The sequence below is a fragment of the Atta colombica genome, unplaced genomic scaffold (genome assembly GCF_001594045.1).
Source record: "Atta colombica isolate Treedump-2 unplaced genomic scaffold, Acol1.0 scaffold233, whole genome shotgun sequence".
Taxonomy (NCBI): Eukaryota; Metazoa; Arthropoda; class Insecta; order Hymenoptera; family Formicidae; genus Atta; species Atta colombica.
Window position 1 is genome coordinate 1,539,574 of NW_017259331.1, and position 16,716 is coordinate 1,556,289.

Below are 16,716 nucleotides of genomic sequence, written 5' to 3' on the forward strand. Positions count from 1 at the left end.
CATGGCACACTAAGAAACTGAAGTAATAAAACGTAAGCAGTAAACAGATTGGCCAATCACAATAGTAGGGACCGTAAGGCCATAACTTAAATAATAGCAAATCCAACAAGTTGATTTCCTTACTGCTTATGTCTTACCGCTTAAGATTTTCTGTGCACTATAGTCCTAAAGCAGTGTGTACAATAGAATAGTAAACCTTTAAGAAATTGATCATTCGATTGTTCTCCTTACATTCGATTGTGATTGATCAATTTCTTACGACTTAAGGCTTACTATTCTAAAAAATATAGATGTGGATTTAACACACACACTATACGGTGTCTATATAATTCTTACCGTATTGATGTTAATATTAACAAGAACATAGAGTAGATTTATAAACCCTTGATAGTCATATCAACAATACTATGATGTGGATTTAAATCTCATGATGTTGAAATCACATCATGTTGGTGTTAATAGTAACACTCACATAATGTGACTTATGTAGGGTGTCTTCCAATAAGACTCAGTACAACACAGTGATCATCTCATCCTTGTTTAACATTGGCGAATAACAAGAATATAATGATGCACTGTGTCACGCGTGTTTCTCATTGGAAGGCAACCTATAGACATCGCGTGTTTTAAATCCATCGATATTTTTTACAGTGTACAATCATATAGACACTGCGTAACGCGTAATATGATTACCCGCGCGACGGTCCGGTATTTGATCGTCCACCCAGAATCCTCCGAGGAGTCGTCTAAAAACAGGTCATCACACGCACACACGCATCCGCTCTTTCCATATGCACTCGCTCACACACGCTCGTTCGCGCGCACATATAATATAAATTCTTGTATCTATATATTTATTTACATGCTATATATCATATATAAGACTCAATACAGTAGCTGATTTTTCCTTTGTACTTGGGGCCGGGGCTCGATGGCCCTACATGAAACTTTACATATTTACATGAGCTTTCACTTAAGAGAGATCCGACAGGCGCTCTCACGGCCATGCACAAGGACGTGAATCCCGGGATCCCGCGTGTCGGGATTTTCGTGTCGTCAATGATCGATCGTAGCCCCTTGACTGAGGAGGCCCGCGTGCGAGAAAGAGAAGAGGAGCGGTTTTGTGTTTAGTTTATCTTTTTTTTTCTGTTTTTTCCTTTCTTTTTACATTACAACGAGACAGTGGTGGGCTGCGTCCTGAGCTGCTAGGTCACTCGCGATTCATGTGTACTCCGATCGCCAGCCGGTCTGAAACCAGACAAAGATTACCACACTCTTGAGATGCTCTACTTGCCGGCCATTCTGTGAGCGAAGGCTCTCCTCGCGATTAATATTACCGCTTGGAAACAGAAACGGAAGCTGCACTGGCAGTGACCATTGAAATGTTTAGAATAACGTGTCTCATCGAGAAAATAATGTTTTGTATTTTCAATTGTTTTAAAGGACTCCGTATTAATTATATGGAGAATTGAGTCTCTGTGAAATGAGTTAATTTTTATATACAATATATAGCTTATGATATAGATGAATAACAGATATCATAATTACAAGGCTCAGTAACAGATACTTCAAGATGTAAAAATTGTGCTCTGTGAGCACTTTTGAAAACTAAAAAATTATTTACCCTTGCATTATTAACCTTGTGTCTATAACAACTTTTATTCATCATATTATTATAAGTTACATTCTATGTGAAAACTAATTCATTTCACTGGGACTCAATTTTCCATATAATTAATGTGGGATCCTTTCTCTACCTAGTAATGTAAAATTGAAATTTTGGGAATTATAGATCTAAATGACGTGATCGTATCGTTTCGCTATCGCGAGATAGTTGCAGGATATTAAATTCGGTTTACGACCCAAGAGAAATCGACAAACTCTACGCGGTAGATCCTGATCGATTATCGGCGGTCGAAGCCTTTGGTCAATCGCCGGTGAAGGTAACAATCGTGTACTCACCATTGCGTTCGTCGTGGCCGCCAGCTGCAGACCCTGAAGACTCGTCATGTGATGAGAATGGGAATGCGAATGTGAGTGCGGGTGGATGGGGGGCGGCGCCGGTGGCGCAAATCCCTGATGAAGACCTCCGGCCACGCCGACACCCGTGTGATACATGTAATGCTGCATCGCCGGATGCATCGTGTGATGATGCTGCGATGTACCTGGAACGATAATGGGAAGCGTCGCTCTTTTAAAACTCTTCCTGTGCCCATGAATTTCGCATAAGAGATCTCGAGGGACATAGTGGATTCTTTTCGGTTGTACTGAGTCGTTTACAAAGATGATTACATAAAAAAATGTCATACAATTGCGAATCTTAAATGCGTTGTCGCTAATCTAAGTTAAATCTACATTTAAGTCTTTTTCTTGCGGGAGAATAGTTATCTGATTTTTTTTTACGTAAATGATCACCTGAATTATTTTTACACCCTCTCAATTAAAATCCCTATTATTAATAATATATTTTTTGTATACTATTGATTGTTTTGCAATTTATTACTATTTGAGAATATTATAGATATGAATTTAATATCACAATTTTCTGAAAAAAGTAAGTATAGAAACCAAACAAATATTTAACGGAGTAAGTACGTTAAATAACTTATTATGTGATAATATTTCTAAAAAATAAAGATTCTAATTAACGTTTTTATTACAGGTTTTTTCGAAATGCATTTAAAGATTCATAAAGAATAATTAAACAAGAAAGAATATGTTAAATAATATTCATACAAAAAATAATTTTATAACAATTTATAATATTTATTCGCCGCTGGGATGTAAGATTCCTCAGATTATTCCCGATTAAGTGTAGAGAATAATCTTTCTGTCTCTGGTGTTATAATATACATGTATAAAACATGACTTTTCGAAATTTTTGAAATTATTAAATTTGAAATAGAAAAAATATTTATAACCCCAAGAATTCGACTTACCCATTGGCGATCCGAATCCTGAATGGAAGGGCTTGTTATCGAGATCAAGATGTCCGCTGGCTTTGATCATGTCGCCCATGACACCACCGAGACCTAGGCAACCGCCAGCCTTTTTCTTCTTGCTTTTTGACGAGAGCTTCCTGTTTCTCGTTTGGATACCTTCCTTCTTCATCGTCAGCGGCCGATTTACCTGCAACAGTCGTAGACAACAGTTCGCTAAGTTTAGAATTTATACTACGTAGAAAACATGATTTGTCAGCGCATTATATAGGTATGGCTGAAATCGCGATCTATTTATTAGATAAAGTGGTGATATCTGGTGAATTCATAATTTATGATCACAATTATATCGATAAAGATCATTAATTGAAATTAACTCAAAGAAATTAAGATATTATTATTGCACCGAATTTCGAAGAATTTAAAATGATACATAACATAATTACGTTGTCGCGACATTTCCGTGAGATAGTTTTAATAATGAGAATAAAAGAACTACATGTAATGAAGAATATGAAAAATCAACCAAGAAAGGACCGTAAAACTATAACGTGAACAATGCGGTGTCGTAACGGGAAAGGAAGGGAGGGAGGGAGGGAGGGAGGGAGAGAGAGAGAGAGAGAGAGAGAGAGAGAGAGAAATAAAAAGAAAATATCGCGATCGTCGGAAGATGTTATTCATTGGAGTGCAACGCGCGATGCGTTTTCTTCGTTCGACTGCGTGGCGATGCTCGGCAATGCGCTTCGTAACACAGGATCGTAAATCATCGCGTGTTGCATGTTCGACGGACGGCAGAGGGTCGGGGAATACTCTTCTTTATTCTAAACTTCAATCTACGATTTTTTTTCAGTGCAACGTTCCATTCGGATTCCTATACCATCATGCTAAATCGATTCTCATTGCTTCTCGCCCGTCAAAAGTCAGCCTCTGTCAGCCACAGCACGTTTATCTGTTCCTGCGATTTAATTTAATTTATAATAGTGAATTTGAGAAAAGAAGACCATCCAATTAAATTGCTTTCCCTTATTATCCGAAAGATGCAGGTATTATTATCAGCAATACAAGTTTCGTTATCTCGGAATTGATTTTAGAAGCGAGACGAGATGTCGCGACGAGGGATCGAGCGCGGCGCACATCACTGACGTAATCTCGTCGGGTTACCAGACGAGAACGCGCAATTAAGAAATCCCTCAGATTCCTGGTAGTCTCTGGAAGCCGGTGCAATTAACGAATCGACAGTCCTCGAGAGCAATTCGCGAGACGCTACGTCACCGTTGTGCATCTCGCGCGACCACGCCTTGTCCGCGCATTCGCACGAAGAAGCACCGCGGTATTGTTTCTCGTTGAGACGAAGAAGGAAGCGTAGGAGGTCGTCGTCTTCTCATTTCGATTGAAACTAACGATAATATGCCTGTTAAAAATAAACGGTCGAGCGAAACGGGATGGCACTCGGCGTGACACGACACGTGGCATCCGCGCGATCCTCAAAATCGACTTAACTCTATGGAGCTAACGCCAAAATCTGTAACACGTCTACTGACGCTGAGTCTGTAAGATTATTTAATTTATGTTAATTAATCCTTAGCTATGAAAACTACACTCAAGTTATAAGTCCTGTTTGAAGAATGCAAATAAATCTCCGCCTTACGGCGATTAATAGAGAAGGGTTCAACATTTTTTTTATCTTATATTATATACAATTTAGAATTTTATAATACTAACCGTATGGAGTCTACAAATTTTCGCTTCAAATCCAAATAATCCAAAAAATCAAATAATAATAATTGCGTTACTGTAGTCGAGAATTAAAAAGCACTAATTAATTTCAAGGAGCCAAAATAATTGTATGAAAAAAAATGGATACCAAGTATATTTTAACAAAGAATAATCCAAATTTGCAGATGTAACATAAAGAATATTGAAATGTTTGACATTTTTTATGAGATTTATAAATGAATGAAATCGACTCACTATCAGCTCTGGAGGATTAAAAGTAATTATTAACAAGTAAAATTTCGTCATTGCGACAAAATGTCGATTTGTGCCAATAATGTAATCTCAAGGAAAATTAATGAGCATGAAGCGAGTTATATTTTATTTACTAACATGAAAACACAGTAAAACAGGATAAACACTTCGGAGGTGCGGGTTGCATCTGCCCCATGTATATGATATGAAAATTATCTTCTAAAAGATATAATAACTACGTAGAGTAGATAAAAAAAAAGGAGAAGGAAGTCCGGTGCGGGCGTGCGCGGCTTCGTGCACTTTTATTAATTAATCCATTATTTACACACCGATGCTAACGCAGACGCGCGTTGTCCGCGATGCATCATTCATCGGCATGAAAGTGTATTCGCGCGACACACACGCATTCATGAAAGAAGACAACCTGCATTATACCTATTTAAGTAAGGGGTGAGCAAAGAAAATTATTATCTGTCAATCGCAGCCACAAAAAAAAGTGAAAGAACGACAAAATTCAATCATTATGAGCCCTACGGGAAATGTGGTTATCTGGAATATGAAGAAATTATTGTTAAATAAAGTGAAAGTGGCAGCAAAACAAAACGAAAACAAAATAAATAAATTCTAATTCTGATTATAGACTCGGGATATTAATAAGATACTTAAGTCATATAATTAAACTTTGAAAGTTCAACTTACATATCGCATATCTCGATCGATGATAAATATCTCGTAGAAAAATACGCTTCGCAAAAGAAAGAAACGAATGTCAGCTCAAAGGAGAACTTAATTATCAGCTCACCCTGTATATATGACGAAATGTACACTCATGTGCAGAGATGCACACGCGCTCCGTGCGGTGCTTAAGTACGAAATAAGTATGGTATGCAAGTGTTGTGTATTGCATCGAGTTGGGCCTGAAGACGGTTGGGGGAGGGAAGGAGAAGGCAGGGAGGAATCGCGGTGCTTTGTAGTCGCCGCGACGTGACACAACTGCTAACTTGGGGGAAAAGGTTCCCGGTATTGCGCTCTGGACGCGAAGAAGGTGGTGTGAGTGCGTACGCGTGTGGAGGCGCATCATCCTCCTCTCTTACCTCCTTCTTGCCAGTTTGACCGCCCGCAGCCCTCGCGACGCGCGACTTTTTTTATTCGTCTTTTGCACCACCCGACGCGGCGTCCAGACGGTCAACGACTCTTTTCGGAATTACGCAATTGGTCGAATTTGTCGAATTAATGGTCACTCTTCCTCTCTTAGGATGAAACGTGCGGCGGCTCTTTGCGAACCGCAATTTTTTTTATCCAGCGTCGACCAACGTAGTCGAAGTACCGACGCACGCATGAAAAAATTAGGTGATAATTAGACTTAAAGTGCTATGATAAAATTTCACGGTTCGTCACGGGATAAGTATCAAAATTATTTTTCATTACCGATTCTTGTGATTATCAAGTACAATATATGTTTCGCTTTGCAAATAGTTGAAAAAGAGAAAAAAAAATTTCTGGTTGAAAATGGACAATCAGAATTTTCTGGTTAAAATTAGAAATTTTAGTTGAGATAATCGAAATTCTGGTTGATACAATATTTATAACAAAATCTACTAGAATTCTTATTTTTATCAGAATAATTATATCAATCAGAATTCTAATTATCTGAACACCAGAAAATTCTAATTCGTCCATTTTCCATCAGAATTACTATTTAATCCAACTAGGCCATTTTTCTCAGTGTATTTTTTAAATTATAATTATTATTATTTAGAGTTATATTAACATTTAAATAAGTAAATATGGTTACTTCAAGCAATTTTCTTTAAAATCTTTCTTTGGAAAAAGAAAATAAAAAGTATAAGCACAGATAGCCAAAGTCTTAGAGTTCATTACTTTTTTAGATTCCTATCTTATAATGATATAACTAATATAATAAATGTTAAAAACTATATAAATTAATATATTAGTTAAAAATATAACTATAAAATTAAAAATTTTTAGATGATGATTTAGATGATGTTCTGAACACTTCATCTACCAATTTAAGGTTTTAATTGTGTATCTTTAAATCATTTACCTACTTAAGTCATTTATCTATTTGAGATTAAATGTGAGAAATTATGACATTTTGCGCTTGCTACATTATTTCTCTATTACGCTACATTATGTTAAGATTGTATGAAATACTAACTACCGTTAATAGATCCTTTAATGAGCGACAAAGCGACCAGATGAACGGTTGAGAGAGTGATGTGGTAAAGACGAGTGGATGTAGAGGTAGGACGCGAACCAATTTGAATACAATACCGACGGATTTAATAGGAACCACCGGAGGTTCGTGGGAGTTCGCGGGTATCCGAAAATGCGAGGTGCAAACAAAAGAGACGAGGAGAGAAAGGGAAATAAAGGAGAAACGCATCCAACCGGCGGAAAAGGTTGAACGCGGAAAGAAAAGAAAAAAAAGGAGAAAAGATAAAAAATAAACGAAGAGATAAGATGGGAGCAGACGGGGGAAGGATGGACGAGGAAAGACCGAGAATTCGTATGCAGATTGATGTGATCGCACACGATGCAACTGCACATGAATCGCATACGAAATTGCATCGCAAAATCAGGATGGAGAAAAATCACCAAATGAATGAAAAATCTAGTCGCCAGAAAAGCGACACGGCCATGGTCGGATCTTTTTATCGACCGATCGATACCGGAATCGTGATCACATTCTCGCACTCCAGAAATCACCTTCGCTCTACTCGTGAACGGTCTCCGCTTTCGACGTGCTTTAAAATACCCGGCGCAGCGAATTTCAAGTGCGCGATGCACAACGACGAGCAGCCTTTCACGGTGTATGACAATAGCATGAATAATAATGCTGAGTCCGGAGCAATAATTATAGCTGTTTCGCAGCGCCTGTTTGATCGCAGATAATCATAACGCTAACCGACGTTGATGAAGCCATATAACTCGCTATCAATCTTAACAGAATTTATAAGCTGAGAATATTTATGAACTTCATAAAGATTGAAGATTTCACGTCGTTTATTTAGTTCGTCGACGTAGACACGGAGATGAATCCGACAAATAATTTAAGATTTTTCCGCGACAAAGTCGCGTAATTAAAGCTAGATAACGATGTATCCAACATAGCGAATACAAAGGTTTAATCTTCTCATATAACATAAATGCGGCGAAGAGGAATTTCTATTGTTGCTTATTAAGAGAACGAGAAGGCAATGAAACAGGACGAAGACTTATACTTACTTCACAGCTCACATCTGTGAAGGTGAAGAAGAGGATGGCTAGACGACCAGAGAATCCTCACGTAGAACAGAGGCACCTTGTCTTTTCCGATATGGATCTCGATCTCTCGTCGGTCGCTGTTACATGCACGATGTGCTTGCGCGTATGTATGTATGTATAGGGGATAGAACATATATATATATATATATATATATATATATATATATATATAATCTGACACTGTGATTGACCGATAAGAGAAATAATTTTAGGACTGCTCTGCTGTGTCTCCTTTCAGTTGTCTTGAAAAAAAAACTCGGGACAGAAGGATCATTACATCTCAAGATAAGACCTTACCTCGACCGACTTACCTCGGTAAAATAAGAAAAAGAAAACGTTGCAGTATTTAAATAGGCATCCTTTCATCTTTCCCCATTCAAGATATTCTTAAATTTCGATGACGAATTTAGCGATGAGAATTATTCCGAAAATTAAATCAGATTCGATTTAAACAAATGGAATCCAAATACGAATTTGCGTGGCGAATTTATATGCTCTTGTTTAGCTGCTGATCAATCTGCATCGAACATTGCATTCTACTTCTTGTATTGTTTTGATCCCTTTCATCTTTTATATTTTTAACCTTCATACATCTCTCGTGTGTATTTCATTAATATCTAAGTCTAAGTCTAAGTGTATAAATATTCTCATTGTATTCTAGTTATGCGTAATGTATTGTTTCATTGTAATGTCAATCATCATTCTGATTTTTTTCTGGAAGGCTTTAGCAATAGTATTGCTGATGTCTCAACAATTGTATTCATGTTCTTCGTATCTCACAATCAGTGTAATTCTATGGATACACAATAAATTAAATTAAATTATAAATTAAATTTAATTACGATTACAAAAATATAAAGCATACCTATACAATTTTTCTTTTAAGAAGAAAACAGTTGTCTATTAAATTATTATGCTAATTCTACATTTTGCAGTCGCGACACACATCAAAAGGATGTAACTCCACGAAGACATTATGATTCTTCGCGTCAATAAAAGAGCCGATTCGCGAGGAAGTTGTAAAATCGAATTACGCAGAAGACCAAATTACGTCGAAGTCCATTCGGTGCCACTTGATATGCTTGCAACGATCCCTCGTATAAGACACACCGCGTGTCTCGTCCTAACATAAGTCGATTGGCAGGAATTCGACGATAATTTCGTCGCCGGATACGCGACTGCAACAATGACGATTGTGAAAGAGATAAAATTGGAAATATTGATAACATTAAAAGCCCCATGTTTTTGCCAGTGTCCGAGTCTATCGCTTTTCTTTGTTGTTAAATCAAAGCATAGAAATCCAATCCTTTAAATTAAATAACATTTTGTTATTATTTTTAAAATGTAAAAATGTAAATTAATCCATTCCTGTGATTTTAAAATGAATGTATTTAGTAAATGATAAACTAAATTTGAATTAAATTTAATACATTTTTTTTTTGTTAAATTGTTTAACTCTATTGACTTAATTAAATTAAGAACATACTGAATAGAAGCAGTGGTGACTTATAAAAATGATAAAAAATAAAAGTAACTTAAATTGTGTATAATTTGACATGATGAATCTAACAGTAACTTTCGAAGAGAAGAAACAGATTGCTCGTTAGGTCTCACACTTTGCGGAACAAAGAAATTGCGAGATTTACAAGCGTGATTGGGCAACAATGTTACTGAGGCATCGATGCGAACCTGATCGCGAATTCCCATCGTTCCGCCTTTCTCGGAAATTGAAAGCACTGGCCAAAACACGGTGACATGTTGTTTATCGTGGATTAATCCGTGCAGTCTGTGTAATACTAGAAGTTCGGCGCCTCGGATTCAGGCTGGGCCTCGATATAACGCACGCAGGAAAGGCCAAGGGGTCTGAATCCATCCCTCTGACCAGGAGGTCCTTTCGCGTGATGACCGTACTAGCGGCATCTTGAATTACAGCTAAGTTTGTTATTGAAAGCAAGTCCCGCGCTACTTTGTCGGAGGATCTGAATTTTTATCGAGCAACCTTGTAGAATTAATGAGTCCCGGATCAGCATCTGGTACCTTTGTTTACAATCACGGAAGACGTTTACATCGGAGACTTCCTCTTGCAGATTTAATCGCGAAGTTAGATACTTTTGTCAAGTGATTATTCTATCGAGCCCAAATCTCAATGAATAATGCTTCATCGAGCGTAAAGAATCTTCAGATTATAGATAATTTGATTATTTTCCCAGAGATTATTCGAGTATGTGCGGGATATAAAAATGAATGAAATTAATCTAATTTTAAAAAAGATTTTAAAACTTAAAATCTCTACTTTCCAAAAGTTATTATGTATGTCTTGTGTAAGTTTTTTGGTAATTTTTATACATATACAGAAAACTACGAGGTAGATAAAATACAATAGAAATTTTTCTTTTCATTTTGCACATCTGTTATGTATCCAAAAAAATTCTAATGTAAAAGTTTAAAATTTTTACTCCAAATCGTTTTTTTTTAAACATTCCTATAAAATTTGTTTTACAGATTTTTAAAGTTGAAACTTTTCTCTGTCAAATTGTATAATCGCCATCCAAATTTTTTTAAAACATGTAAACGTGATACAAATAAAGTACGAACTTTTGTTCCAACCAATAGATTATTTCTTTCGAATATTTTTTTCTATATCCGCAAAATATAGCCAACTCAAGTAATACTCAATTGTTGCGATAAAGTTGAGATGATGTCATCTTGATTGATAGTGAGACTTGACGAAAGTTTCACTGATTTTATATCATTCTGATGTCTGTGACATTGTGTGTTATTTGGGAAGTAGAGCAGTAGAAGTGACATCTCTCTGGCCTTCAGATTTTCTCTTATTCCCTTCCTTAATAGCTTTTGTACGTTTGGTAATATAACGAAATTTTATTTTCCGCGTGGTGTAGCTTAAAAATCATACTGTAGACGGAGAATTCCATCTATAGCTACAAAAGTCGAGTGTGACCTTGCTGACCCCGCATAGCCATGCCTCGCGTGAGGATGGTTTCGGGCGACGATTACCATATTCCGAGCACCCGGTAGCTTGGTGTTTGGGCACGAATAATCCATGTATTTTCAAGCGAAGAGTCGAGTCGCGTGTGCGTGTTTGAGTTTAGCCATGGAGCGCTATCGGTCTGCTCTATCTTAACGACGCCAGATCTGTCGTTCTCCATCCAATCCCGTCCCTTCTCCACCTTCCTTCACTCCCGCCATGACCTGTCGGAGATCTCGCAAGAGAAGTCGGAGGAAAGAAGAGAACAAGAGAGAGAAAGGAAACTCACGGCGTGAGAGATGGCACAAGTACGAGAGACGGGAAGAGAAATATATGTCTGCCACTGAAATGATTGATTCGTCGCGGTCTTCCCTATCGAAGGCGAAACTCCGGAAACAACTTTCACGATAATATCTTTCGATAAAAATCTCCGTGATTGACCTGAACTACGTTCAGTTATCTACTAACGTTAACTATTGACAATTAACAATAATTCCGAAATCATTTACTAATTAATCAGGATTCGTTTGATGTTTAATATTAATGGTGAAAATTCATTTCAATTCTAATGAAAAAAATTGCTGCAAAACTTCTGATAATAAATATAAAATCGCAGAGTTCTTAGGTGGCATCTTGATGCTCAATATTATTGTACAGTTATTTTGTACAATATTATTGATGCCCCCTTTAAACAGTTCAAAATAAATATCTAGAGGCTCAATAATTTCCAGACGATCAATAATATTGTGCGATAATATTAATCGTCTAGAAGCTGCTTTACGTAATAATAGGAAATTATTTTTATAAACATAAAAACATTTATTTTTAATTGTTCTCAAGAGACTTCACTCGATCCTCAACAGTCGATTAGCACTTTCGAAAGACTTTCAGGATCATCTTGAGAGACCATCGAATCGCCGCATGTACGATTGTCGAAAGTGCGTCAGCATTGACTATTTCGAGAGCCGTCTCTTCGTCCATTTCTTCTCTCGCATCTTCGAGCCGTGGAAGAAGAAAAGATTCGGACACGGCGCTAAGACTGTAATGTGTCGGCTTAACGTCAACGGAGACAGTCCCACCTATTTCAACCACTCGGGCTCATGGCTATCTGCGTGCGTGTGTGTCACGAATCACACGCAAGTACGGGTGTATGTTCGACTGACGCGTGAGGAATCCGCGCGAGTGTTGTACGAATGCCATGGGGAATAAAAAAATCAGAAAACTTGTAGAATCCTGTCGTAGGTATAATCGCCTTCAAGTATTTCTCTTCCTTCTTCTTCGATACATATTTCATATAAATATATCCAGGTAGCACCTATTGGTTCGTAATAATTAAATGTATATAATAAACATATACGTTTATATGTTTCCTAAATGTATATATTATAAAACTAACATGTGCTACTGGGATATTTATTATTTGGTTTACTATTATGGATCAACTACTGAAACGGCACCAATCAAAAAAATTCTTTATCACAATGAATGCATAATATGATCCTGTATTATATACAAAATTGGGATAAAGTTAATGGAGTGAGTTAATTTTCACTTATAATATAGTTATGTGGTGAATAAAAGATGTCCATAAACACAAAAATTAGTAATGGACAGTTTTTGAGTTAATGGCATATCGAAGACGTAAAACTCGTGTTCACAGAGTATATCTTTACTATACTATAGATCGAAAACTATTATTGAGCTTTGTGTCTATGATATCCTTTGTTCACTACATTACTACTACTACATAATATATGACAACTATTATATAGTATTTACTAATCATTACGTTATATATGAAAGCTAACATTTCATCAATTTTTCATACAATTGTCTTCAATTCTCTATATATAATCTTTTTAACGACTGATAAAAAATACAGAGAAGCTGTGATTCGCAGAAAGAAAGTATGTCTCGAGTTAGAAACAGAAGAAAGGAAGAGAGAACGAATTAGATTCCACGGTAGAGAAATTGACAATGGATATCGAGAGGCTCGATGACAATAGCAACTCGATACTTCGTTTACCACGATCCGGCTTTTCAGTCTGGGGATCAGGCGAAACGACCGACGCCACGGCGACAAGCGTCGCTTAGCTTCGACGGTGGCCGAGGGACGACCTTTTGCCTCCACTTCTCATCGAAAGAAAGCGTTTCATTGCGTCCTGCGCGCATCGCATCGGCTCGATTCGCCGTGTAATGGCGAGTCCTTTTGTCGGCCCTCTCGCTTTTGAAAAACTTCGTGTCGCGTCCTATCCGCTACAAGGGAAATTCTCGGGGTATTAAGTATCCATTACACAGCTTCACGTTTCTCCCTATGCAATCTCTCTCTCTCTCTCTCTCTCTCTCTCTCTCTCTCTCTCTCTCTGTCTCTTTATCTATTTTGTTCTCTCTAAATTTTATTTCTCTTTTCCTCCCTAAGGATCTTCAAAGATATCGTCATGGAGGAAGCGGAAGCGGGCGTATTCGGGAAACGGCAAATGTTTCTTCCGAAGTGCGGAACAATCGGAGTGTTGGTCGTGGGAAGGGACCCGATTGAAATCGGTCGCTGCTTAGCAAAGAGACTTCTCATTTCCGCGAAGTAAACGCGCTGCTGCGTTCGCCTTACGATCGCTCCCTTTCCCGCAGGCACGCATTCGGGATGCCGGAAGCTTGCCATTAAATTCCTCATACATTAATACAGTTTCAATGCAACAAGCACCATAAAATGTAACACAGCAAATGTATACAGCAAACATGGTAATTACGAAATCTGATAATTTATTGGATCGGTAAAAATCACTTTTCACAAATCTTAGAATTTACGAAAATTAATATTACGATAATTAATAAATGCGGACGTTGTATAAAAATCTGTATCTATATGCTAATTTTCATTATCAATCCGAACGAAAATGAAAGGTAGAGAAACTCGTAACGCAAATAATAAATATATAATGTTCACAAAGTGCGTATTCCTCTTATATAAAAAAATACATGTACATACCTATTAAATTATAAGTAATTCATCGCGCTTTCACCTGTTTCATTTAGCATTTGTGTTTCAGTTTTTAATATTCAAGCCTACCTGCATCAAACGTGAAAAACGCGCGCACGTAATGACAGGCTGTAATCACCAACGGCTGCACGAATGTGTTTCTATTTCTGAAATTCGGTGGCGCACTAGTTTTCACTTTCTTGCACATCGGGCAACGGATGTCAGGACAAGTATAGAAATACGTCGTCCTCGAAGAGGCGCAAGAAACGGGGCTGATGACTCTCTCTCTTTCTCTCTCCCATCCTACCCTCTTGTCTCCTTTCCGTGTGTTAGGGGCATATCCGTGGCAGCGTGTCTAGCTGGCTACGTATCTTGATTTCCAGTCGGCGCAATCTCTCCTAAGCTAATCGCGATAAGGCCGAGGGAAAGAAGGCCCCGGAGAGCGTGCGCCCGCGCGAGGGGGAGGGAGGGGGAGGGATCCGGGTGAAAGAGGATTCATTTGCAGCGTGCGCTAATTGGCTCGCGATTTCTCTGCGCGAGCGGACCTCACCGCGCCACAGACATTCGTCACGTTTGCCCCCGTCACAGTGGGGCCTTTCTGTCTTACCAGTCCCCTGCCATGACGTGGAAACAAGGCGATGCACTGTGCGGGTCCATCGCCGAGCAAATCGACCGTCCGAATTTACGCAGCTTCTTTTTCCTTCCATCTACTCGCTTCCTCCCGTTATCGCGCGTTTAATCTCGTCGCGATAATGCCGATGCTGCTACCGAGAACTTCTTGGGAGATCGAAAGACGACCATTATTACATTAATAATGATCGCGTGTATTTATCAATTGATTTACAAAAAGAAAATTTCTTTTAATAAGCGAGATCTTTATAAATAAAAAACAAACAATACACAGGATTGCCTTAAAACTGAAAATCAGAGAAGTCAAGAAATTATTATAAGGAAATTGAAAAGAATTAGGAAAACATAAGGGAATTTTGCAAAATTCTATTATTCTATTATTTCTAGAAAATAAAATTTCTGGTTTTAGAAAAGGTTAATATGCGTATAACATCTTTTGAAGAATAATATACCAACTTAACAATTAAAAATGCAAGCAGTTTTAGAAATATCAATAGTAATTTACATTGCTATATTAATCTCTCAACAAAATATTTAACAGCTTCCAAATCAGGACGAAAATACAAAAAATGAAATATATTATTGAAAGTCAGAGAAAATCATGAAATTCCGTTTAAAAATCAGAGAAAAGTTATGGAATTTTAGGATGAGGAATTTGTAATAACGCTGTAATACTTAAGGCATCACGATAACTGCGTAAAAAATATGAAAATTTGCCATTAAATTCCTATATTAATACGATTTCAAAGTACCAATTACAAAATGTATAAATAATATGTAAAAAATTGTAAAATGAAATCTGAAAGTTTTTCAACCTGCAAAAATCGTTTTTTAAAAATCTTCGCATTCAAAAATATTAGAGGAAAGCCCCCTATTATGAGATAGACGCTTAATATGAGATAGCGGCGTTTCTGCTGAAGTAATAAATATCTATTGGCTATCTATTGGTTTCACCATGAATTTATTGCTCTTGGAACTATTTAACTCTTTAGTGGAAAACTCAGATCATGCCTGTAGTCATTGTAGAAAAAGATTTTAGAATTGTATGTCTTCAAGTTTGAGTTGAGCCTTTAAATCTTGTGTATTACTTAATAAGTAAATATTTGGTAATAAATTCTTCATGTAATGATAGAGTAAGATCGTACTAATAGAAAAACGGGATATATTAAATTGCTTAATTACAGAAGTTAGATTTGGTGATCGTAAAATCGTAAGGCGTAGAAGAAATCGTAATATAAGATAGGGTATTTTTAACATGAAATAACCTATGCTCCCATGTTATAGTGAAAATCGTTGCTAAGATATAAATGTTATTGTACTAATAATAAAAAGGACAATCGGAATGAATATCGAGTTCCTGATATAATCCATCGCTTGCTCATTTTTTGCGTACGCTGGCTATGTTTATTTGTATTTCAGAAACATTAAATAAAGTTTGTTAATTACAATACTGATGTACTTTTTTATTATCGATTTTTCGGGGCATCTCATATTAGGAGCACGATTTTTTGATTTTGAGATTTGCTCATTTTTTACACTTCTTAAAAAAAAAAAAAAAAAAAACAATTTGAATTAAACTTTACATAACGTTATCCTAAAGCTTATTACATTTCCTTCAAAATAACCTATTATTTTTTTTTAAATTCTGCCTAGCATTTATCCAAAATGAACTGATATCTCATAATAGGGACTTTTTTTCTATATGAATGCAGATGCTATACAAAAATCTGTTTCTAATTACGCAAGGATAAAATATTCTTGAAAATATCAGAATGAGGAGCGGTATATTGTTTAAAACGAAATTTTTTTATTGCAACAAATTCAAATCAATGATAAATCCACAGATGTAAAAATCGTGTGTGTGTGTGTGTGTGTGTGTGTGTGTGTGTGTGTGTGTGTGTGTGTGTGTGTGTGTGTGTGTGTGTGTGTGT

At 36.9% G+C, this 16,716-nt stretch overlaps 1 protein-coding gene across 1 annotated transcript in view; it reads right to left on the minus strand.

Annotated features, from left to right (window-relative positions):
• Nucleotides 1-554: 554 nt before the first annotated feature.
• LOC108688500 (GATA-binding factor C-like) overlaps nt 555-16,716 on the minus strand; it is a 94,630-nt gene continuing 78,468 nt past the window's right edge. The window contains exons 7-9 of the mRNA XM_018194788.1: nt 2,940-3,129; nt 1,963-2,165; nt 555-1,248 (exon numbers count right to left, since the gene is read on the minus strand). Of these exons, the coding sequence (XP_018050277.1) occupies nt 1,222-1,248; nt 1,963-2,165; nt 2,940-3,129 (420 nt within the window). The 3' untranslated portion in view covers nt 555-1,221. The remainder of the gene's footprint in view (nt 1,249-1,962; nt 2,166-2,939; nt 3,130-16,716) is intronic.